The following is a 24,948-nucleotide window of genomic DNA, read 5'->3' as shown; positions in this document are numbered from 1 at the left end:
ATTATAAAGCAAAGCAAAGCAAAGCAAAGCAAAGCAAGGCAGTCAAAACAATAAACAAGCGAATGTTTGTTCAACAAACCGTGCAAAGAATAAAACTACTTCACACGAACGAACAGATCAAATTAATCATACCATCATTGTTATCGTGAATTCTACAGGTCATCCAACACAATCCGTCACGCTACCGATCCACTTTCACTCGGAGTACAGAACCAATCTCCATTGCAGTATCTTTCACTACCCAGGTGTGCTTCACCGAGTCATAGAAACTACCGCTAGGCATCAGATCTTCCGGAACGGAGGCGTTGAACAATCCTTCCACGATCAGACCCAAGTAATGAAGTCTGATCATGTTTACGGTGGCCATCAACTCCATTCCACGAGTGGGTCTGAAGACTAGGCAGTCCGCTTTTACATTGATCCGAATATAATATGACTCATCCACAATCTCGCTCAAGTTGTTCAATAACTTGATATTCTGGAAAGCCAGAATCACACCTTCGACATCTTCAGAATATCTAGCAGGTAAAGTCAAAAACGCTGGTGAAATACTTCAAAAGAGTGCTAAAGAGACATCGCTTGATTCCATTACTAATATTCTGCAAATCCGCAGGCAGTAGACACGTTTCAAATGTAATCTAGGCAATAATCAAGAAGTCACAAAATCGCACATTCACAATACTATAGGGTGATGCTTCCTTGCCCGATTTGTCCATTATCTTATTTCCTGCGGTCAAACACTATATAGCAAACCTCCTTGTATTCAATCACTTGGGAAGAAGGAGAAGTGGAATTCCAAAAACACTCTGTATTTTTGAATCAAACAACAATCATTCTATCATACACAATTTGCAGCTTTAAACTTCTCAATACTATTCTCTGTCAACCCAATTCTCTTTAAATCATTAATCTAGAGTCAAGAGAGCATAGAAAACGCTTACCGACACAAACAAGCCTGATTCCCTTTCCTTCAAAATCCTCCTGGCTTTTGTATCCCCGATCATTTTCAACTTCAACAAACCACTCAATCCAGCGTAATTCAGTATCTGCAGCACTCGCTCCTCGTTCTGCTGCTGCTCTCCATCACCATTCACCGACGCGATAATCTCGATCCGTTTCCCCACTTCTTCCACTTTCTTACGCAGTCTCTCGTTCTCTGGCAGATATTCCTGCGCTACCCGTGAATCTCTTCGCTCAGTACCACCCTCTTTATAAAGCTCCAGCGATTCGGTGAGACGTCCCTGAGCTTCGTGTTCGCGCGCTTGGATAATCATCTGTTTTGCTTGCAGAATGCGAGAGCACGGAGAGAGCGTCGGAAACCTGCGAGAGAAACCAGGAAACACACAAAACCCGTTCATTAGTTGAGACAAACGCGACTCGTTTTCGTAGATTTTCGCTCGGCTGGAGGGAGAGAATCGACGGCTTTTGGCCACGTGGCCGCTGAGAATCGATCGCTGAATCACGCGCTTTGCGGACTTCTTGGGAGCTGTGTGTGAGAGAGAAAAGCGAATTGGACTTTGATAGAGCGAAGAGGAAAGTGTGTTTTCTTGCCTATTCGATGTTTGCTCTTTTTCATTTTCTTCTTCTTCTTCGGAGTCGACGAAACTGTCGCTGGAGACAAGATTAATCATCACATCTTCTTCTTCTTCGTTTTCATTTTCGTTTTCACTTCCTTCATAATCGCTTTCAACTTTGATTTTGCTGTGTCGAAGATCGTAGCCCGTTTCTTTCGCTGGCTCTTCGTCTTTTACCTTCATCTCCATTCTTTTCTCCTCGCTCTTCCCATTCTTCTCCTCGCTCTCCGTCTTCTCATCCATCTCTAACTCGCCTTCTTCTTCCGCTTCGAGTTGAATCGGGAGATCTTGCTCTGTCGCCGGAATCGACCAAGCACGAAGGAGCTTCAAATCCAGCGGATTGCATCCCAAATCGGTGGCCGCGATGAGGGTTTGGTTTGGATAGGACACCGAAAGGGATTGGATGGAGGTGAGGAAGTTGGAGGGCTGGCCTGACTCCACTAAGAAGAGACGGAGCGTTTGGAGCTCTTGGAAGTCGGTTTGGTCTGGGGATGAAAAGAAACGTGAAGCGAAACCGTCGATGGGCAGATCGATGACTGTGAGGAAAACGGGCTGGGTGAGAGCAGGAGAACGAGGACGACACTAGGGAGAATAAATAGAAAGAGAGAGATGCTATACAGTGAACATCCAGAGAGAGGGGCCGGTGGTGTCTTGATAGGTCGAGTGGAGGGAGGAATGGATTGTGGTCTCGACTTCGCTCACACTCTTCATGTCGGAGAGAGGAAGCTACATAGAACAGAGTCATAGGAGTGTGTACGGATTTAACAGAAGGGAAAGAATATATGTCATTTGAAGATTGTAGAGAAACAGAACTGCGATTTGGATTTAGAATGTCCCAAAACGTGTCTACCCGTGAAGAAATATAAATGAAAATACGCTTGTGATACCGAAGATACGATACTTTAGAGGTGAGTGCTAATTCGGCCCCTAGAGTAGCAAGTCGTTTTTCAAGGAACGGAATGATCCCAGGAGTGGAGTTACTCCCCTTTATTAAATAATTCTTCCCGCTTTCCTCAGTTCCAGCAACTACAACGAATTGGCAGATTCCATGGAAAATCCCATCAATCCACTTATTTACATGCTCTTCCACAAATGCCTTTTGCGATGTTTCAGCAGTTGAAATTTCAGAAAACCTAGAATCATGATCTTCACAATGCATTTTGTACTTCATAAGATCCTTCACAACATTCTTCTCTTTGTGCCTGATTACTGCATTCTGCGGGAAAATGGCCAATTTCCTGTTCCTTTTGTATGTATTCTCTCTTGTTGTTATCCGCACAATCGTCTTCGCTTCACTCATGGAATCCGGAAAAGAGAAAATGAATGGAGTTAAAAATGATTAGGAGAGATTCATCTTGATTGACTATGGATGATGAAATCGGGAAACAAGCCTATGAGTGTGTAATTCAAACACAGTAGTTTAAAAGCAACTCCATGTATTAGATAGCATTGCTAGTGAATGAAATAAACACAAATAGACTGGACTGGACATGAAGATGTTCTAAAAACAACAATGAGAAAGAATCGCGATTATTGTGTGTTTAAAAGATATGAATGAACAAGAACGAAAACAGTTTGCAATCACAACTCTTTACGTGGCAGAAAATCAGATAGGGGTTTTCATGACAGAATATGTGTGTCATTAGAAAATGGCAGGTTATGGAATAAGTAACTGCAGATTTTTTAGAAACCATGATTATCGCTTCGATGTGTAACAATACAATCCAGTTACGATCCTGGAATAGATAGAATGTGTTAGAAAGCAGTACTAACGTTAATTTACTGATGAAAACACGGTAATAAGAGTAGAAAGACAAGAACAATTGAAAGAATGCGCACAAGGCATAGTAAAAGGAAGAATGAATATGCTTCCTCATCCTATTGACCTAGAATGTATCAGCAATTAATGATTACCTCAATTATTGCAAGTCAATATTATGGGATAAGTCAAAGAAAGTACATGTATGAAGAATATGGATTCGTACAAGAATATGAGTAATTTGTAGAAATATGCGGTATTTACTTATATTAATATTTCAAATACTATTGTAGTAAGCTTTTACATACTAATGTGATAAATCAGAACCATTTTCCCAAAATAATAATAATAATAACGTCACTGATAATTTGAACTTCAATAATTCAATGGATGTAGGATTACTCAAGCAAGAAACAGGACCTGAAGTTAACGAATCGCTACCTAATTTACGCTTTCTCACTCAGCGTTGAATCGTTAAAGTATCATAGAACCCAAAACAACCGCTCTTTCATATTCTATGAAAAACATCACGGACTTTGGTATTTTGTTGTAAATACTTATATAACAATATGTTCAACCAACGAAATAGGGCAATTCTACTGTGTGTTCATTTGGCATTTGACATGGTGGCAAACATCCATCCTAAAAATATATTTAACGAACCTACCCAAGTCGAGTTGAGAGAATACAATATTTTTAACATTCACTGGATAATGCACTGAGTATTGTTATAATAGTATCCAGATGATAGAACAAAAAGAACAAGAATAATTCGAATCATCTAAAAGCCGTAAATAGATCTGGGGGATACAAGAACAGAAGCAACAAAAGAAAGCAAAGGCCACCGTGTACCGGAGAACAAGAAAAAGAAAGTTTCAATAAAAAAAGCAAAAGAGCGGCAATGATTAAGATGAAGAGTGTCACAAGGCCAGAAACAATATTTCTGGGAAGTTTCGTTGTTTATTGTCTTTCCATTCTTTTTATTAATATTTTCCACCTTGCGTTTTTTATATTAGTATGAAGTCCATATCGTCACAGAATGAATGCTTACTCGTATTTCTTATCTATTGGTTTTATGTAGGATGATTATGTGTTTAGCGAGGAAGCAATTGCGCAGTTGGACGAAGAGTCCGCAAGCGCATATTTGTCAGTCACTCCTGTCACTCCTTACTCTGTTGAGGTACTTTTGTTGAATTCTATCGAATAATGTTCAGGATCTTCAACAATTTTGTTTACTACCTGGGGTATCAGGAACTGTATCCGTATCACCTGAATCAAGGAGTTCAAATAAGCGAACCGTTATCTCAAGTCCCCTGTTGGATTATCCCGCCTACACACTTGAAGCCTGCTTGGCCCCTATCTCACGGCATATTCGGCCGTGTTTCTTGGGCAAAGCGTTCATTCATTCCATGAAAGTGGAATCAACTCAGTTACGTTATTGCTACCGTATTATCGTGGATTCGACATTCGAATACCGCACTGTTAGTTGGAAATCAATGGCTCCGAGCCAACTCTCCCAGATGAAGAGTTCGTCTCTGTCTTCTTCTTCTTCTTCTATCTGGGACATTCCAACCTCTGAGATGAATGAGGACATCGTAATCTCCCAGTCTGTGCAGGAATCTTCCTGCCCTCACTGTTCAGCCGTCTCATTAGATTGCGATCCCTCAATGACCAACTGCTCTTTCTGCAGTGGCTCGCAAACCGTCTGCAATTGCCTGGTTCTGCACTCTGAGCAGCAGACTGAGTGCTTCTCTCGCTTCGTGAACACATGCCACCTTCCTGAGAAGTGCGTCGACAGAGCAAAGGGTCGTCTCTCCTTTCAACTCGATGGCCGCGAGCTAGAGATGGCTAGTCCGTTCCTAGACCGCGCACTGAACAACGAAGTGCAGCAAATATTGATGGATATTCGAAAGTGGAGCTTTGAAAACGAGGTGATGACGCGCCGTCAGACGCTGCTCATCTCCGTCGTCCCTGTGCGTGAGGTGGTGTGTTCGCTGTGCGGGTTCCGGTTCGACTTCCTGGTTTACGACTATGATAAAAAGGTGGTGTGTCAGGAGTTCGCTCGGATCTCCAAGTGAGCAATGAAATTTGGACTGTGGACTGTCTGAGGTGCTGTTATAATATTGTTATACTATGGTCATTCTTGTTATTCTTATCAATATTTTCCGGTGGATGTGTTTGTTGGAAAGTCAAAAGCCAAAAAAACAGGGATGAAATGTGGCGTTCCCATCCTATCGAAAGAACCAACAGAAATAGAAAGGGTCGTAAACGTTGTTTGACTCAGTCAAATCGATTCGAAACGCTAATCTGCCAAACACTTATCAATCATTCTTTTTTTCTGTCTTTTCACCGCCTATGCATTCTCTACCCTACCCAAAGAGCAAGTGCTTCTCACATTTCAAACAAACAGGGAAGAACTTTATCTTTTGGAACATTTCCTGGAGTTCATCCTTCGTGTTGGTGATGTTAGCAAGTACATTGGGATTTTTGATGTTCGAGTCATCGTCACAAAGATCGTCATCCAAAAAGTTCTGCATCGACTGAATGTACTCTTCATATTCAAACGGCTTATGCGCATAATCAACACACTTTTTGATTCTATCTCGCAAATCTAGAGCAAAACCCACTTATCACTGAGTTCCTGGATAGCAGCAGCAATTCGCTTCTTTGTCTTGATTCTTTGTATCATTCCGTTCAAATTGTTGAAAGCTTCGATCTATCTGAGAATGGAGCTGAAAGACATACCACTTCATCACGAAGTCGCTGGATCGTTCCATCTACATCAAGGAGGAGATCCACTCCGAATTTATATTCTCCGTTAGGGAAGTAACTAGAGATCAGATCAAGGCCACAGACAAACTCTTTAAAAAACTGTTCTTCAGAAACGAGCCCTTTCGCTCCGCTCATCGATATTTTGAACTGCTGAGTCAAAGAATCTTTATACTTCGTGCTCTATAATAAACCGTGAAGAAGACACGTACTTCCGCCTCCGTTAAGCGTCCTTCTGCAAATGCTCTCTGAATAGCATCCACCGTCTACATGAGAAGGGAGAAAGACGCATACGAGAACAATACTGTACAGGTTGGCCAAAATAGGGCCGGCTTTCTTCTGGCTATCATCGAGTGTGTCGTAGACTTGATTCTAAATTCAATGATAAAACATTATCACTCCATACTATAATGGGGTTTGTCGCTGTTTGGAATTGCTACAGATTACCCACGCCAAAGAGCCAAACCATAGTAAATAAAACAAACAAAGATCAAAACAAAGAATGAAAAACCTTCACCTAGGCTACAAAAAGTCCATGTCACCCCTTCTCTATTCTTCGTTCTTCACTTTCAGCACCACAGGCGGCGTATATCTCTCCATTTTCTTCACCTCCTTCCCATCGACCATGCATGTCACTTCTTTAAAGAAAAGCGGGTGGTACTTCTCTTCCGAACTCATCACGGACCAGTCGCTGCAGTACTCCGCGAGATCTTGCTGCCCTCACTCCTCTCCGCCATCGCTACCTCTCCGCTCTGCAGCCTTCCATAACAAATCATGCAAACCTTCACGCTTCGCGTATTCTGCCAGCTCTTCCCGTTCAGCTTCCCCTCACACCTTCCTCGCATCGCCTACCGCCACATACAGCGCCGCGACGCTGGGCAGATCCACCATATCGATGTATCCATACCCCAGATTGCACCCCGTTTTCTGATCGTACGGCAGATAGAAGAACGTGTACTTATCTTGGCAGTACTGATCCACCACGGCCAGCACGGCCTCCCTCGAGAACCTATCTCGCACAGCCTCGCCTTCCCTACGCATTGGGGATGTTCTTGATCATCAAAGTGGTTCGACGGTCCTTCCCGCTTCGCACGTTCTCCAGCACCACGCGGTTCGCAGGGTCCGTGATGTTCGGCTTGTTCGGAGAGCCGGCGCGCGAGTGAAGCTTGCGCGGCTTTGTCGGAGTGGGGGCGGAAGCGAGGGGCGCTGCGACGGCCGTGGAAACGGAAGCAGGCTTGAGGGCGTGGGGGGAAAGCGGAGGATTGGTCAGAGACACCGGAGAGGCGGGAGGACGCGTAGAGAGCGTGGAAGCAGAAGGGAGAGAAGGAGGGTCTTGGTGGAGAGTGCGATGGAAGGCAGGGGATGTGGAATACGCGCGGGGGAAAATGGGAAAATTGGAGGCAAACAGATCGTCGCCTTGCAGGCTGGAACGACGAGGCGTGAGCAGCATGGGAGAACGATCCTGAAAGAAATCCCCGTCACGAGAGAAATTTGCATCCGAGTAATAGGCACGTTTTCGTGGATCGGAGTGGTAAAAAGGATCCACGGATTCTTGGCCGAGATAGGAGTCATTGAATCGATTGAAAAACTGGCCCTCAGAATCTCTACCCATATAATCGTGAGAACGATACGAATATGGCGTAGTACAAGTATTCGTTTCGGGAATAGTATCAAAAGTAAATACAGACGGAGTACATGGAGTAGCAAAGCGATGAGGGGTCATTGTATAAGGGGCAGGCGAAACGTCAGGAAGTGATAGATGCCTTTCCATTCTCAGACTGGCAGGTCTTAAATGCCCAAGACTATCCTCCACGGACTACGTTAGACTCAAAAATGGACTGGTACACTAGTACTACTGGTACGATGACTTGAGACCGAATATGGATCTAAAATTGGAATATTATCCATGATACAGGAAAAAACTAGAAAAAGAGTGAGAAAAATACGAGGCAAACGAAAACCCCTTTAACACTGTTAGTATTAGGCAATCAACTCACTTTGCACTGCAAAAAAAGTTATGAATGAAAAAGCAATGAATGAAGCTTTTTATGGCATGAAGTACTGTTATGACGCACCATCTTTGGAATGAATGTATCAGATGCATTGATGAGTTACGAAAAATTATTGCAAGTGTGCTACATGGCTCAATGCCCTCGTAACAAACATCCATTTTTCCTATGTCTCATAACGTGATAGTCGATCCAGTTTACTTACCTACGAGTGGTGATTCATCACAGCCTAAAAAGAAATCGCTAAAGTAAGTGATGTTGCAAACCTGTCCATCATAGTCTAGAAGAAGAGAACCCAATGGAGTATGCAGTAGGAATCACTTGGTCCTATCGGATAAACTCTGGATTGTCACTTTTCTATAGTATCCTGCAGTTACTGCTGAATCACTTTTTTATTAAATGTACGAAAGCTCAATGGATCGCTATTTCATGGTCTTCCATCGTGATTTCTCTGTTCGCTTTAGTGACAAGTTTTTTCTTCAATAGGAAGCTCGACCTTATAATATCCATAAAAGTGCATTTAGGTACCATAACAGAATGGTTCAATATTGTGTGGGGCGTGTAGCGTTGCTTTTTCATTTGGATTTTTTGCCTACACTGACATATTTGAGAAGAACTTGATATTAATGATAATCTCCTTACTCCTTTTCCTAGCCATCTTTAGCAGCTTTGTTGTTTTCATCGGTATTGGGATCATTTGATAGATATCCGCTTGTGTGGCGGGCCTCAGAGTGTTTTTCTTGTATGGGCGAAAATCACCTGCGGGTATGATCATTTCGATTACCATAATTGAGTAGAGATAACACAAATCAGGAATAATTTAAAGGCATATATTTAGAATCTTGCTGTTTGTTGTTTAGTAAATGTCCAAGAAGAAAAAGGATAAACAAAAGGAACTGGAACAAAAGGGGGACGAAATAATGTACTTTGAAGATGTCCGAGCCATCTCACGGATAGAAACTCGTTACGCAAGAATGTGCAGCAGTTATTACCAAGAAGGTAATAAAATGATGATTATGCGTTTAGTTGTAGAATTGAGTTTGTGTTGGCCAAAACGCCCCAGGGAGCGAAGCCAAAATCTGTAAATGAGGAGAGTATTACGTTTTTATTAGTAAATATGAGTAGTATACACGAGAACCGAAGATTTACCTGCTGAACAGAAACCCGACATCAAAAAAGAACAGGAGCCTGAAAAGGAAGAAGGATCCACATTTACGCTCTTTAAATCGACCAAAAAGAGACATTTCGGTTCTTCTGAGGAGAAAAAGCAGTCTCCCTCTGCTTCAAAATCTACTCAATGTATTGCCAAGATTCTGAAACTCCATTCTAGTTGTATCAAACTCTGTTCGTGAGTGGCTAAACATGCCCAAACGTATTTGTGAATGGATCTGGTGAATTGCAGGAAAGTTTGCCGAGGAGACGCAAGAAAAGAAGCGAATCGTTTCAAAGCCTTTACCAGCACAAGACGAACAGCCTCCGAAAACAGAGAAGAAGCCAAAGCAAACAATAAGCAATGTATTTAACAAGTAATCGTTTTTATGACTATTTTCGAATCCAGAATTGTCGAAAAAGCGAAAAGCAAGACAGAGGCTCCTGCACCTTCGATATCTGAGAATGGTATGTTGTTAACAGTATTAGGAATGGGGATAATCGATAGTTTTCGATTGGAGCGAAGACAAGCAGAGTTTCGAGCAGCAAATCGAATCGACACGGAAAGAAGCTCTTGAAGAATGGGCAGAAATGCGAAAGCCCGACGAGTGGGATATGGCGATTGACCAAGGAAAGCAGAAGAAGATACGAAAGAATAAACTCTCAAATAAACGTCCTCGTAAATCAAATCCATTCCAAACAGTGGCAGAAAAGAAGCAGAAAACGAAACAAGGTAACTTGTGTGTTTGTGAGAAAAAACATGAAGAATCGAGACACGAACAATGAAGAGAACTAGTTGACGGATCGAGAAAAGCTTCCTTTAAAGAGAATCTCATCTGAAATGGAGCGAGCGGAAAATGAAGAAGAGGAGCTTGTAGTGGAGATAACGGAATCACAGGACTTGGATCGACTCCTACAGATTACTTTTCTATTTCGCTCTCCCACTTGAATCCATTCTCTTTCTTCAATAAATAAGGATGCAAGATGCGGTCAGGCTTCAAAGCCTCGCATTCCTGGTCCAACTCTGCCTCTGTAACCGAGCAATACTTGATGGAGACCATCACATGCACAATGAAGAAGATGATAGCCACCACGAGGAGAAGCAAAACGCCATATTCGTAGTGAGGAATGGGACCCGTTGGATTTTCTAGTTTGCAGAGAGAGCTCAAGATCGGGAGAACAGTGTAGAAGAGCAGCGATCCGCAGTAGCGGCATAAGAAGAATATAGAAACCATTACTGCTTGAGCTCGCCGAGGCGATTCCTGGTAGAAAAGACAGAGCGATCCGACAGTCATGCACACATCGGCAAAAGCGAGAAGCACTGTGGGAAGGAAGAGGAGGAATAGAGAGGAGATTCCTGGCTTGAAGAAGAGAATATTATTGAAAAGAGCGGTAAAAATCATGCCCAACAGCAGGATCTAGATTTGAACTCCGGAACGGAATGAACTCCATAGCCAATTCCAATCATCTGCAGAAAGGAAAAGCGTAAGGAATGAGAGAGATTGGATGCAATGCCGAATAGCATTAGAAATAGACACATCATTGCTTTCACAAATGGAGGAGCTACTTCCGTGATAAACAGACCCACTTCAGAGAGAGAGGCTGTGCTCTGAATGATGTGGCTTTGGGCCAACAAAACGTTGCATCCAAACTCAAAGCAACACCACATAATGATCTGGATCCCAGCAAATCTCAGAATGAGATTGATTCTATACAATTCTATCTGTCAAAAAAGAGACCAAGAACAGACGTCCCACCAAATTCGTCTGGATTCCATCGTGGAGAAAGGATGCAGTTTCCTGATCCTTCCAATCAAGTCTTCGATCTTGCAGTTTTCCATACAAAGGTCTTAACACTTTGATATGAATTCCTTGTTGAGGAGGAGGCACGGCATCCATATTTCGATTGAGCAGAGCATTGATGTCCGTTCCTTCAGGAAGAGCGAAGGTGGGCTGCGTCTTTGTGGATGGCAGAACAAGTTCCTGGGCAGTGTAATACGCATCAGCTACAATCAAGAAGGCGGTGATTGTTCTACTCGACATGGAATGAAGAATTTCTGGAGATCCAGTACACCCATCGATCGATTCTCCGGAAATACTTCGTGAGTAAAAGTCACAGGAAGCTCGTTGCAGAACATTGGTGCCTTCTGTCATCACTTCTTTTGGGTCCGACAACGATAAGTGGTATTCTCGCGACAGTACACGAGCCGCTCTCGAAAATTCCTTCACGGGATTTCCCTGCATCGGAATGTTGATGAAGTGATGACGTGAAGAAAAGGAAATCTTTGCCTAGAGTGTCAGAATCGGGTATTTGAATAACCATGAACGCTAGAAGAATGATCGCGATCAGCGAAAGGATTCGGAATCCAAACACAAAGGGAACCCAGAATGTGATGCTACGAACAATTAAGGAAGAAGCCGTTGTGATCAGCATAATGCAGACGGAGGATTTGAATATGGATTGTTTTCTAGTAGGCGTGCTTATGTATTCATAATTCATGAACAAAGTGGTGGAGGACGACAGAACGATGCCATAAAGGAAGCTAGCCATAATTCTAAAGAGACAATTGGTGACAGATATGCTACGATATCGCGAAAATAATGATAAACGAAGGCGAGCAGAAGGAAAGAACGAGAAGAAATATTGAAACAGAGCATGCGTATAGTACGAACGAATAGTTCATCAGAGGAACTCTTCCATAGACACAATCTGCTAGAAGTCCACCCACTACAACAAAAGCAAATTGCAAGTCTTCCAAGATCTGAGACTAGAGAGAAGAGAGAATAAAAGGGAATACGTAGGCTGAAGCAACAGACTCGCTCTCATGAGAAAAGTAGAAAAACACATCTAACAAGTTTGATGATATGACGGAAAAAGAGAATGACGTCGATATCAACACACAAACAGAAAGGAAAATACAGTCTTGAATGCAGTAGGTCGAGCGTTTGTATCTTTGTCGAAGATGACTCCACCAATTCCAAGCCTTGGAGTTACCTTCCTCCCCAGGTTCTTCAAAAATGGTTTCCATAACAATGCTTGAATATAAGCAATCATTTCAAAATGATCCTGCTTCGCCACTGATATACTTTGGGAATTCCGAAAATATGGTTTATTATGGCAATAAGAAATGAGAAAAAGGAATAGGTGAAGAGATGATTGGAAATAAATAAAATACAATGCAGTTTTCAAGTTTGAAAAGATGTGTAGCATTTACTTTGTTTTTAGTAAAACGGGGGTGGATTTTGATACAGGAATATAGCATTAAGTAGAAAATGTGATAATATGTGAAATCCATAGAAAGACTTGTACAGAGAGAAAATAGCAGAACGGCGAGATATTATTAGGTGTGTTGCATACGGAAAAGCTGTAGAGAGTATGTATGTTGAGAAATGGAACAACCGAGGTAATGATGCCATAGTTAAGATATCAACATACATGGCATGAGCATTATATGCTGTGCAAAACAATCGTCAATTACGAAATAGCAAACTACTTGTGAAAATGCAAAAACAGTGATTACCCATAGGAGTGATTGTGAAAATGACGTAAATAAGCATATACAACAATACTCACCAGTATTCAAAATAGTTAAATCACGTGATTGTGAGAAATGTATTTAAAAACTTGTACATATTTCTTTTTTGTAAGTAACACGATGCAAAAGATTGCTGATTACGTTAATACTGCTGTTAATAACTATCGTATTGAGAGTTCGCTGATTCAATGGATTCAAGCTTGTGTGGGAAAGAGCATGAAACCTGATGGCTGGGTTCTATTGATGATGAGTACTAGAGATTGTGTAGTATTGAAGTTCGATAATGGAGTATTCATGAATCAAGGATTTGTCGTCAATGATGAGAAGGTGTTGAAAGTGTTTGGAAATCATCAATTTGGTTCTATTTCATATAATGAAGAACAATCCATAGAAGGAGTAGTAGAAGGAATCGTGGATTTGGATCATGGAAGTCGATTTGAAGGATTGATATTGGCAGAAAACAAGTTTGGAATTCCATTTGGATATGGTGAAATGTATGATGATGATGGAATATTGGTGTACAAGGGCATAATGATCAATTGGAAACGATTTGGATATGGAACGAGTTATCATAATAATGGTTTGATTGAATATGAAGGATATTGGTGTGATGATAATCGATTTGGAAGAGGAAAAGTCTATGATCTATCAGGCAAGTTAGTGAAAGAATGTGAATGGTACAATGGAATTGAAAGTGATACTGATGTCGCATATGAAGGAAATGGAAGCAAGCCACTGAATATTGGAATGAAACATTTGAAACTGACTGACAAATGTGTATTGGTTGATTTGGATGTTTCGTGGTTTTATAATTTGGAATCAATCGAAATCGGTAATGATTGTTTTAAATCAGTGCAAACATTCAAAATCGATGGATTGAATCGATTGAAAACTATCAAAATCGGAAGCAATTCATTTACTCAGAAATGCTATGGCTGGGGAAATCAAGTATGTAAATCATTCCACATATTGAATTGTGAGTCATTGGATTCCATTGAGATTGGTCGATATAGTTTCAGTGATTTTGGAGGACAATTTGTGTTAAGAAATTTACCAAAATTATTCTCCATTCGAATTGGTAACATCGGATATGAATCATACAATTTCCCTGGCAGTTCATTCGTATTAGAAGGTATTGATATAGCATTGAATAAATAATCCATAGACCTACCCAATCTTTTCGGTTTTAAAATCGGAGATAGAGCATTTATGTCTTCTTACGTATTTAGATTAAGAAACTTGTGTAACCTAAACAATTTGGTTATTGGAAGTGGTTGTTTCAGCCATGTTGACATATTCAAACTCGATAGGCTGGATACCCTGATGTATGTGAATATAGGTACTAACTCATTTACTGAGACACCTGAAAACCACTGGAATAATAAACGAGCTAATAACAAAAGGAAATCAGCATATATATCTAATTGTGAAAATTTGCGATCAATTAGTATAGATCGATACAGTTTCAGTGATTTTGGAGGACAGTTTCATTTGTATAACTTGAACTCATTAATATCAATCAAAATAGGTTCGCTTCAACAAGATTCAAATAACTTCTTATGGAGTTCATTTATAATTCGAAGTAATGATAAAGATGTAAGAGTGCTGAGTGATTAGATCTTCCAAATCTACAACATATTTACTTAGGTAATGGCGCATTTATGAATTGTAAAAACGTAAAGATCGAAAGTAAATACATTAAATACTAATGGTACATCATTAATAGATCTTCAGTCCTTACAATGGATAAGACTTGGTGAATATGCACTGTGTGGTCAAAAAACTTCATCATCGATAATACTAAGAAGTAGCACATTTTACTCTTTTCACATAAGATCTGCATTCTTTAGTATCGCTGAAATCATCAGGAGGAAGTTTCATTAAGCACCGTTCATTAACATTGGAAGGTAAATAACATATTCAAATAATAAATTGATTAGGTATTCCAATTATTCGTAAAATCAAGTTACCATATGCTTTTGGATATTTAACGAGGAAGTCAGTTAGAAGTATTCTTTGTGTTGTGGCTATAATAATAGATGTTTCTTCTAATATGAATATATTTCTAAAAAATATTGCACAATAATAGGTTGATTATATGCCTAACTATTGTTGGTAATAGAATACGATTTTGTTAAACAAAACAATATAAAAAGGGAAGAATACGTGTGAGTTGAAAAATAAAATGAACAAAGTTTGAAATGGAACAGATGCGAATAACATAGCAAAAAGAAGCATAATTTGAAAGCTATGGATAACAATTATAAATATATATAAATTTCTTTGGAAACATGATATTGTTTAATATCGTTTTCGGAAATAAAAATAAGCAAGAGTTAATTGTCTTTGACATTACAAGTTATAATTTTCGAAAATAGAATAAGAAAAGTGATTATATACCCTACTGATATCAGTAATCTGTATTTGAGATTATTGAAATCTAATATCTATCTATCGCATTTGTATACAATCATGCATAGAAAAGCCATTAAATAATACAGTGGTTGTTCAAAGAGAAAAGTGAATATTTAACGAAAGTAATTTGCGTTTAATGCGCAACATAGTTTTTTCATTAGTTGTATGCGACATGATATAGAATTTCAATTACAGATTTATAAGTTTGTATTGGCTATAGGTTCGAGTTCAAACAGCAAATATCAGTCATTATTATACTCCCTACAAATAGAGTGGATTACGTCAGTGTAGAAATATTTTTGAAAATAAGAATAGATTATTTTTGTGAGAATCGAATACTAACAATAACAGTTAATGAATCAATTAGACTCATGATAACAAAAATAAGAATGATACTCACTCCACCGTAATCATTTCTCAATCATTCCCATACTTCAATCGGTTAATCGAGTAGGAATTAACAGAAAAAAGATGATGCAAAGATCCTGTTAGCTTAATCACTCTGTGTTGTATTTGTAATACAAACAAGAGTCAATCATTGACTGTACGAAAAACAATTACTTAAGATTGAATAGAAAGGGTATCAAACAAAAAAACAATACATATTGTATGGAAATGAATGTAAAGTATAGATACAGTGCTTCAATTCACTGGTAGATGTGGATATGATTGACCAGAATAGAAGAAACATCTATGAATTATATAAACCAATCAATCAAATATCAATACTTAAAATTGACATCGACCGAACAATGAGAAATGAATCAGGCAGGCTGACATTTTGAAGATTTGGAATGTCTAATTATTATGAGTATTCAATATTTAGATTTACTTTCCAAGAACACTAGAGATGGCCAGTAGAAACTATCTCCCATTTCATTATTTATAAATAGTAGATTCGGAAGATCTAAATTTATTCATTTCACAATATTTCTTGCATACTTCGCATAGTTAATGAACACGATTTCAATTGAACACCACATAGTGCATTCACACCCAATAGAATAGAATCTAATAGCGGTAGATCTATTATCTCATTAACATCTATTTATATTCCCACTCTCTATTACTGTTGTCAAAGATCTGTGAAATGCGCTCTCTCCCAATTGTATACAATGCAGAGATGGTAAATCTAGTCTTCACTTGTGTCATAATAGATAGTACCCCGAATCATAAAGGATCCATAATAAAAGTTATACGAATTGGTAATAAATGTATGTAGATTGGGTAGGTTTTTCAATTCAAAGTCTCCTCCAAAATCATTAAAACTATAATGACCAATGTCAATTGTTTCTAATGATACACAGTTCAATATATGGAACGATTTTGATTTGTTGTTGGATCTATTAATAGCGAAATGCCAAGTATCACTCTTCCAGTTTGATTGCTTATTCTGAGTAAATGAATTGTTTCCAATTATGAGAGTTTTCAATTGTTTTAAGCCATTGATTTTGAATGTTTGTACTGATTCAAAACATTCATTCCCAATTTCGATAGATCGCAAGCATTCGAATCGGTTCAGATCCAAAGCATTCAAATCATTGCAGCAATTCGATGAAATCGTCAGATTGGTCACTTGCAAACTCACATTGCTCAGTTTTGTTGATCCAATGACATTATATAGAATAGGAACATATGAACTTTCTGGAGCAGGAGCAGGAACAGAATCAGGTCTAGGAATCATGGCTGTTGATAAACCCTACCTCAATTTTGGATCGTACCATCCATCAGTCAGATTCGTTCCACTCACTTCCTTTCCATCCTTCCATTCACATTCTCGAGTTGCGATTCCAGTCTTTTCATCAATCAGGCATCCTTTCCCTTCACGAATAAATCGTTCATTGTCTTCATCATAGCGAAATCCACCCACATAGATCGGCATTCGTTTCGTTGGATCCAAACTATCTGCTCCGTTTCTTAATAATTCGGTCATCGTATCTCCATTGAAACATCGAATCACTTCTTTCAATACTCCTTTGCTCCACATCCCTTCCACAGCCACATTTCCGCTTTCTTCATCGTATTCGATGCCCCAGCCATCTTTCGTTCGTCTTTCGTTGTATTCTCCGTGATATAGCAAATGCCCCGTTTGGACTGACCAGATTTCCATTCGAAGTCCTTTCTTGTGATATACAACACGACTCCGATCTTTATGATTCAAAATATCTTGAAATCGTTGACTGAAATAAACTCGACCATTCTTGTAGGCGATATACTCTTTTGATTTCTTTTTATTTTTGTCTTCCTTCCATTCCTGCTTTAGAACATTATTATCAAATAAATACACATTTCCAGTTTCAGATCGCGCCAGAAATTCGTTCTTGTGTTTTCCTTGATATCTCTGCACAGTATATCTTTTTCCATTCTTGATCCAAAATTCAGGATTACCTAAAGTTACATATCGGTTACAATTATTCTCTGAATCGTATAGTAGCGATAATGTCGCTAGTATTTAGTATTCTTATTCAAGGCATACATTTCCGACTCATAACCTTTTGGTTATCGAGTTTTTTGTTGACATAAGAATAGTATCTGTTAAAATTGGTGTATTTCTTTTTACAAATGCTGCGTTTTATAAGGCACTATAAACATGTAGCTATTCTCTATAAGATATTACGGACAATAAAAGGGGGTTAAACTTATCCATTCTATTTTGTGTATACACATATTTCATACAGTATAAGCTGCCACCTTCGTATTTTATATGCGTATTTCAATACTATTCTTTTGATTCACCAAACCAATTGGAATCACTTCCCACACATCAGTATATTGCTTTTTTCGCTTCACTACTATACAACCATTTCGTATATACTATTTTGAGCTTATCGATGCTTTTAATGTAGATAGTTTCAAGTGGTTTCCCCTTGTCTGGATCCAAGTGAATATTCTATTTACAATATACATATATTTCTCATTTTTGTGTTCAATAAGTCATATTTCGTTTACAACGTCCAACAATCAAAGCACGAAGCTGTTTGCAAAGCAATTTCTCGGTCATTTTCAATTTATCATATTTCAAGTAATAATACTATCTTAAAATCCTTAAGACATCTTTTCCTACCAAATCCACTTCACTTTGTTAGCTCCTACTCGTGAAACAAAATAGTTCTAGTGGGAACCACTATGTGTACGGAATATCGTTCAAACCTTTGTAATGTTACGAAGTGTAGCGAGCAAAATTTCGTTTTCACTTAGAAGCCCCGCTGTAGAATTCTTTTGTACATTTAACTGTAGCAGCTACGCTTTGTAACTGGTCATGTAAAATCCTTTAATGACAAAAAGGGATTTGGGTTTATTCATCCAGAGTTTGCCTTACAGAATGAGATTATTAAGCGATACGGAAGTTGGAAGGATGGTGAGTATAGTGTAAATAAATATCAATTTCAGTGTTTGTACATTACTCTGATATTGATGATGAAGTCCAATTACTGCGCCCTACGACCAAGGTGGATTTTGAGTGCACCTTTGAGGAGCAAGGTCCCGTTGCGCATTCTGTGAAGAAAATAATTCCAAAACAAAATAGAGTCGACTAGATTGTGTGTTTCTCACATTGTAGTTACAAGTTGAAAAGTGGATTGATTGCCCTGAGGAAATTGATGACGCTGTTCAAAAGAAAGAAATACTCAGTCCAAAAGAGTGGCTTGCCTATTTGTGCAATTTCTACCGGAAAGTTGCAGAAAACAAGCCGCAATCTATGGAAACAGAGTCTTCGGACACAAAGGATGTAAATTACCACACCATTATGCTTGACGTTTTATCAGGTTTAGAGAGAACGTCTGTTTTAGATAATACCTGCAATAACAAAAATAATAAAAATTAAAAATAACACAAATAGTCTCTCTTTATTGTTTGTTTTATTCTTTTGCTATTTGTACTATGTCTGCACAGATTGATGAATGGGACGTTACAGACGTGAGTGTGCATGCATCCTTCCCGATCCCTAGACTCCTTTTGTCGGATCAGTTCAGAGTGTGAGTGTTCGGGAATATTCTTCTCAAGATTATGAAGGCGTTAGAAATCTGTACTTTGGCACATATAAAGAGCTGGCAGTGAACAACACAAGCATTCGTTCGTATATTCACAAAAGTTTTAAGAACACCTTTGACAAAGTGTCGCACTGTATTATTCGTCTATTCTTTTCATTTAGTGATAAAGAAACCTGAGCGGAACAAGCTCTGGGTGGCGCTCAATGCAGATGGGTGTGTCGTAGGGTTCTGCATTCTCTATTTTTGAATGAATTTCAGGATGGCTGGTCTCCGTGTGAGCTCTTCTTCGTCTTATGAAATTCAAAAACTAGCAGTTGCGAAGAATTACCGCTGCCTTGGTATTTCAAACATGCTCTGGAAGGAATTGGAGCGCGAAGGCTGCCTTCTCTGTCCTGACCGTTCGACTCTTATGAAATGAGTGATGATTATAGGTCCTTTACAAATCCGCTTGTCAACCATCTCTCTTCTTTCGATAGCCGAATCGTACTATGTGAAGAAAGGCTTTTCGTTGCTGAGTCATCTCCACCTGAATGGCTATGACTTGGATGTGTTTGAAAAAACAGTTCGCAATTAAACTTGTTTTCTACTTTAAAAAATCAAAAACATCCTCTAGGGCATTTTCATTATATAACGGAAGCAGAATCGAATCATTTCCACCCATCCCCTCATTCCCCAATTGCTCAAAAGGAGGCACATCGAAAGACGGCGAATTCTCCGCCAAAACGCGATCCACTTGCTCCACATACCGATCCTACAAGTTACTCCTCTCACCCAATCCCCACATTCTGGGCGGAGAGCACCGACGAGATAAGATGAGTCGGACTCACCTCTGAAGCAGACCGCTTCCTATTCATTCTCCGTGTTTCAAGCCCTCGTCCCAGCTCCGTATCGTCCTCCGACGACGTAATCCCGAACTCAAACCCGCTGCTTTTCATCAGATCTCCCAGCAGTAGAGGATGGCTCTCGCTCGACTCGGTGACCGACTTGCGAAGCACGTAATTGTTCTGAAACAGCATGTCCTGGTGGAGCTCGATCTGCGAATCCATCATCTGCTCGCGGCTCGACTTTCGACTCTCCAGCATGTCCACGTTTAGAAGATCGGCGAACGATACTTTCGGGACTGCGATGCGAGACAAAAGGTCCTCGGTTCCAGACTCGATGCTATGTGAAACGGGCTGAGAGGGGGTTTCCTGCTTGACAGAGGGAGTCACTTGGGGAAACTCTTCCTACGAGAGAGAAAGAGAATGCCATGCGTTACAGCTAGCTGACTCACGAATTGAGGAGCAAAAGGGTAGAGTGAAAATTTGCTGATTACTGCATCGGACTAGATGGGGAAAGGGGAGAAAACGAATACTCCTGTGTAACTTTCTTGATAATGAAGAGCTTGATAGTAATGAACGTAGAAGTCTTGAAGGGAGGCTTCCATGTTGTCGCGTAGGTCCTGAGAATATTAAAAAGAGTGTTAGATGATACGTTGAGAAGATTCTCGATAAAATCGTAGTTAATGTCGTTACAGTACTGACGCATTGTTTCGAATACTATTTTTGTTGGAATATCTAACTATGAATCGGGATAAGAAGTTCTTACTATCGAGTCCATATTTGTACAACTGTCGAATAAACTCGAAGTGCAAATTCCCACTCCAATGAAAACGCTGTTTCCTCTACTGCTCAATACGTGATCGTTTTCATACAGGTTTTTCTTGGGTTGGAATCATGAGCCTTCTTTTCTTGGATTTCCCCTAGAGAGTAGAAACGAGCAGCAGCAGATACTTGCACAAGGAAAGAAGAATCCAGAGCGGGCATGGGTGAATCTATTGAGAAACTATTCGTACCAACAGCGTACATAGATTTTGCCGAGGTAAATAATTATTTAAACTAGCTATTTCAGGAGAAAATGGTGTCTTTGGACTTATTGCTTGGCTTCCCCATTCTTTTTCGGGTTCCGCTTTCTGATTATCCATTGTTCTTGCAAGAATGAGAAGCAAATACTTCAAGTAAACATGAATATGCGAATCGCGGAATTATGGAAATACAATTTTCTTCTGTTCACAAAAAAAAGATTTCTATTTGGTTGTTATAGATGAATCACACTGATTTTGTTCTTGAAGGTAACGAGCTATATGAGTTTTCTTCGAAACAACCTGACGACATGTATTACCAGCTCAGTATGGCATTTTATAAGGTGGCATGCGATATTTTGGATAAAGAAATAACGATGTATGATGACGACAAGAGAATTAAACTTATGTCAAATAAAAAGCGCATTCAGAGTTTTATAGAAAAGAATAAAGAGTTTGTTCAGGATCGAAGTAAGCTACATGTAGGACTATTAATTTCTTGATGAAGTTAGAAAGGCTTTAATTCGATGATTCCGTTTTGCTACCAGCAAGCAACTGGCCAACAAGCAACAAAGAAGGAGTACGTCTGGTATGTTTTTTTTAGCTTTAGACTCAAGCGACTGTTGATATACCTTCATGTTGCTAAGGTTTACGATATTCCCCTTAAGAACGTTTATTTTTCTCATTCATTTTTTTGTAGTACGATGATATGTACACTTCTTTGTGTCCTATGCTAGGCTTTGCCTTTTCCATTCAACCTGGCACGGGTGTGAGCGAAGAGAAAACGGAACCAAGGTCACTCAGTCTTAGTGATCAGCAAAATGACACAGATCCTAAGCAACCAGTACAAATTGCACCACAACCAGCACAAATTGCACCACAACCCCATTGCAATCAGTCCCTTCAGGAAACAAAGAAGGGTTCTCTTGTGAGACCGGCATCATTTCGGCGATCTACACAACTGAAACCGAACGATGCTCCATCGAAAGGGGATCCATTCGTTTGTACGGACAATTCTTCGCTTCCTACAATGACTGGAATGGTGTTGCCCCAAGCTGGTATTCCGATTCAGCCCGAGAATCCATTGTTACCTAGCGTGCATGATGATGGTGATGAGAGTAAGTCAAGTACGGATAAACAGCCAGTGACGAATGCTTCCACTGAAAGCCTGCCTGTTGTGGAGGACGTTTCTGCGCTTCCTACGATGAACGGAATGGTGCTGCCTCAAGCGGAGAGCATGATTCAGCCAGAGAATCAATATTTTTCATTCAAACTTAATGACGACAGTGACGACGACAGTGACGACGACAGTGAAAGCCAACAAAATGCTGATCAACAGCCAATGGCCAATCCATCCCCTCAACCCTTGCCCGCCATGGAGGACGTTTCTGCGCTTCCAACAATGAACGGAATGGTTTTGCCCCAGGCGGAGAGCATGATTCAGCCAGAGAACCAATATTTTTCATTCAAACTTGACGACGACAGTGACGACGACAGTGAGCCAAGCACTCCTGACCAACCAGCGGCCGATCCATCCCCTCAACCCTTGCCCGTTATGGAGGGCATTTCCGTCCTCCCCTCCCTCACCCAAACCCACATTCCCGGAATGGGCGGCTCCGTCCTCCCCGCCGTCGTTCCGGCCCCCTCGCCCTACCCCCGCCCGGGCCTTCCTCTTCCCACCGCCCCGGTCATGTCCGCGTCCATTCTTCCCTCCACCCAGACCAACTCCTACCCCGAAACGCCCTCCATGAACCGACCAGCGCCTCCCCCGCCCGCCACCGAGTCCAGCGCCGCCCTGCAATCGACGCTGACCGATCTGGACATTCCGTATCCCCACGTGGCCGATGAGCTCGACATTCCCTATCCCCATATTGCGGATCAGTTGAAGAACAGCGAGGCGAAGCCCAGCGAAGCCCCAGCAATCAATAACGGGTTTTCTTTCCCGAATCCTCCTATGCTCAATCACACAATGCAGCCAAATAGAGGGAGCGCACAGCCTGGGACGATTTCTGTGATTTTGCCACCTTTGACGACGATAAATGAAAATCAGGTCTCCACTCAAGACAATCTACGTATTCCTTCTTCGTCATGTGGGATTGGCAATCAGCTGTTAGTTGTAGATTATATGACGACGAGAAACGGAGACACAATAGCAAGCTGTGTGAATAGCCTAAATTCTCTGAGAAGCAAGCTCAGTCAAATAAACGTGGGTTTTTGTTTCTTAGTTGACGGTTAGCCCTATCACAACCCGGATATTTCAAAAGCAATGGAATATATATTTCAAGCGGAGCAGTTATTGATGAACTGTCTTTGTGGTGTTTGTTCGATATTCCCGCGTTTCTCGCCTCCCGATTTTTGGAGGAAATTAGGAATTGAACGTTCATTCGAAATATGTCCGCCTCTCTATTTTATAGTGCGAAATCTGACATAGAACTTTCCGATATCATCATCTCCTTTCTGTGCGCCCTTCATGTTGGGAACAGAGTGGTTGGATTCATTATTTAGGAGGAAGAGGAAGCAAACAAGATAAAGGAGCAGCTGCAGGAGCTCATTTCCTCCCAGAAAAATGGAGAGTTCGCGATTTCTTGCTGCAAGGAACTGCTGGCAAATTGCAATAATGTGCAAGATAAAGGTAAGTATTTGGATCGTTTCTACCTTATTGCTTACCGCCTATGTAGACATTGAGAGCATTTTCTATATTCTTATGGAAGTATTGAAGAAGCAAGGCATGACCGAGGAAGTTAAGAACACCTGCCTGGAGATCTGCGATCTGCTGTTCTCCTCGTCCTTGCTGATCACTCTCAAGGCCAGATTGTGTTCATTTTGCGTGCTTTTCACTCTAGGCTGTCTATTATCCTCAATTCGATGCCTTCCTTCAAATCTTGCCGAGTAGCTCTTCTCCAAAAGATCATCACATTCGCCCACGAATCCAGTCTGCTCTTCATGCTCTCCCTCACCCACAGAATCGCTCGAAGAGTTCTACAAGTTCCTCATGAGCCAAAACAACGACTTCTGGAGCGACGTGATCGAGGACTATCGCGGCGTGCTTCTCTCCCTGCACCAAACTCTCACCTCCATGAAGCGCGAGTCCCTTCTCTCCCTCTCCTTCACCTCTAGAAAGGAAGCCTATCTCTGCCTGCTGAAGCTGCTGAGCACCTACACAGCCACCGATGCGGAGTACCAGAAATACGCCGTGGAGTGCGGTAGAGTCGATGCGAGCCTCCAATCTAGCCGTCACCCAGCTCAAGCACATGATCCTCGACGAGGACACGCGCGCGCGCGAGCAGTCCGTCTTCGCGGGCCTGCAGCAGTCGCACCCGTAGGCGCTCTCTCGATGTGCGAGGTAGGAACCTCTTCCAGCTGCTGCACATCGTGAACAAGGGCGACATCGCGGGGCTGGAGGCGTTCGTGAAGGAGCACGCGGAAGTGCTGAGCGAGTTCGAACTCAGCGAAACTACCATGCTGAGACAGTGCAGAATGCTCGCCTTCACGAAGCTGTGCAACGGAAAGCAGCTGATGACGTACAAGGAGATCGCGGAGCATCTGCACGTGTCGGAGAACGAGGCCGAGCGATGTGTGGTCGATGTGGTCAAGAACGGGCTGGTTGAGGGAAAAATGGATCAAATGAAGGGAGAGTTCGTGGTGTCGTAGGGATGGCGCGGAGCAGTGAGCCGTAGGCGAATTCTGTGCTCGGTGGTCGACGGGGAGTGGGAAAACATGCTGGAAAAGGTAATTCAGTGGAAGGAGAACGTGCAGTATATTTTGGATAGCTGCAATACCTATACGATATCGGAGAATTGAGTTGTTTGTTGAAGGACAGAAATCGGGACTCTTCTTTTTTTAAAGAAGGGGGGAAGATAGAAGAGCAATCTTCAATCTCCTTAAGTCTTGTCGCAGATCATTCTTTTA

The 24,948-nt window shown here is 41.0% G+C and overlaps 7 protein-coding genes; 3 read left to right on the top strand and 4 right to left on the bottom strand.

Moving 5' to 3' along the window:
- Positions 1–100: 100 nt before the first annotated feature.
- On the bottom strand, positions 101–352 carry GSBLH_T00003324001 (uncharacterized protein; the record flags this gene model as incomplete). The annotated part of the gene is made up of 2 exons (XM_013042040.1): positions 101–152; positions 186–352. 2 exons carry the CDS (start codon positions 350–352, stop codon positions 101–103), a joined length of 219 nt encoding a protein of 72 aa, XP_012897494.1.
- A 1,834-nt stretch (positions 353–2,186) lies between these two features.
- Positions 2,187–2,874, bottom strand: GSBLH_T00006622001 (uncharacterized protein; the record flags this gene model as incomplete). The annotated part of the gene is made up of 4 exons (XM_013042039.1): positions 2,187–2,300; positions 2,332–2,420; positions 2,451–2,707; positions 2,741–2,874. 4 exons carry the CDS (start codon positions 2,872–2,874, stop codon positions 2,187–2,189), a joined length of 594 nt encoding a protein of 197 aa, XP_012897493.1.
- Positions 2,875–4,344: 1,470 nt separating this feature from the next.
- Positions 4,345–5,504, top strand: GSBLH_T00003323001 (uncharacterized protein). XM_013042038.1 has 3 exons: positions 4,345–4,386; positions 4,415–4,513; positions 4,548–5,504. Exons 1-3 carry the CDS (start codon positions 4,351–4,353, stop codon positions 5,409–5,411), a joined length of 999 nt encoding a protein of 332 aa, XP_012897492.1. The 5' UTR covers positions 4,345–4,350; the 3' UTR covers positions 5,412–5,504.
- Positions 5,505–7,135: 1,631 nt separating this feature from the next.
- On the bottom strand, positions 7,136–8,464 carry GSBLH_T00003322001 (uncharacterized protein; the record flags this gene model as incomplete). XM_013042037.1 has 3 exons in its annotated part: positions 8,378–8,464; positions 7,948–8,340; positions 7,136–7,918 (listed from the first exon to the last, which is right to left on the bottom strand). Exons 2-3 carry the CDS (start codon positions 8,008–8,010, stop codon positions 7,136–7,138), a joined length of 846 nt encoding a protein of 281 aa, XP_012897491.1. The 5' UTR covers positions 8,011–8,340; positions 8,378–8,464.
- A 1,716-nt stretch (positions 8,465–10,180) lies between these two features.
- On the bottom strand, positions 10,181–10,785 carry GSBLH_T00006621001 (uncharacterized protein; the record flags this gene model as incomplete). Its single annotated transcript, XM_013042036.1, has 2 exons — positions 10,181–10,678; positions 10,699–10,785. The coding sequence occupies 2 exons, from the start codon at positions 10,783–10,785 to the stop codon at positions 10,181–10,183; spliced, it is 585 nt and encodes a 194-aa protein (XP_012897490.1).
- Positions 10,786–21,748: 10,963 nt separating this feature from the next.
- GSBLH_T00003321001 (uncharacterized protein) lies at positions 21,749–23,275 on the top strand (the record flags this gene model as incomplete). The annotated part of the gene is made up of 1 exon (XM_013042035.1): positions 21,749–23,275. The coding sequence occupies one exon, from the start codon at positions 21,749–21,751 to the stop codon at positions 23,273–23,275; it is 1,527 nt and encodes a 508-aa protein (XP_012897489.1).
- Positions 23,276–23,430: 155 nt separating this feature from the next.
- GSBLH_T00006620001 (uncharacterized protein) lies at positions 23,431–24,840 on the top strand (the record flags this gene model as incomplete). Its single annotated transcript, XM_013042034.1, is given in 8 exon segments — positions 23,431–23,526; positions 23,545–23,671; positions 23,718–23,866; positions 23,883–23,928; positions 24,003–24,242; positions 24,271–24,358; positions 24,387–24,686; positions 24,717–24,840. The coding sequence occupies 8 exon segments, from the start codon at positions 23,431–23,433 to the stop codon at positions 24,838–24,840; spliced, it is 1,170 nt and encodes a 389-aa protein (XP_012897488.1).
- Between the last annotated feature and the right edge of the window lie 108 nt (positions 24,841–24,948).

Source organism: Blastocystis hominis (genome assembly GCF_000151665.1).
Source record: "Blastocystis hominis, Singapore isolate B (sub-type 7) whole genome shotgun sequence assembly, scaffold_3".
Taxonomy (NCBI): domain Eukaryota; class Bigyra; order Opalinata; family Blastocystidae; genus Blastocystis; species Blastocystis hominis.
Note: the sequence above shows the minus strand (reverse complement) of the source record. Positions and strands in the feature narration are given on the sequence as shown.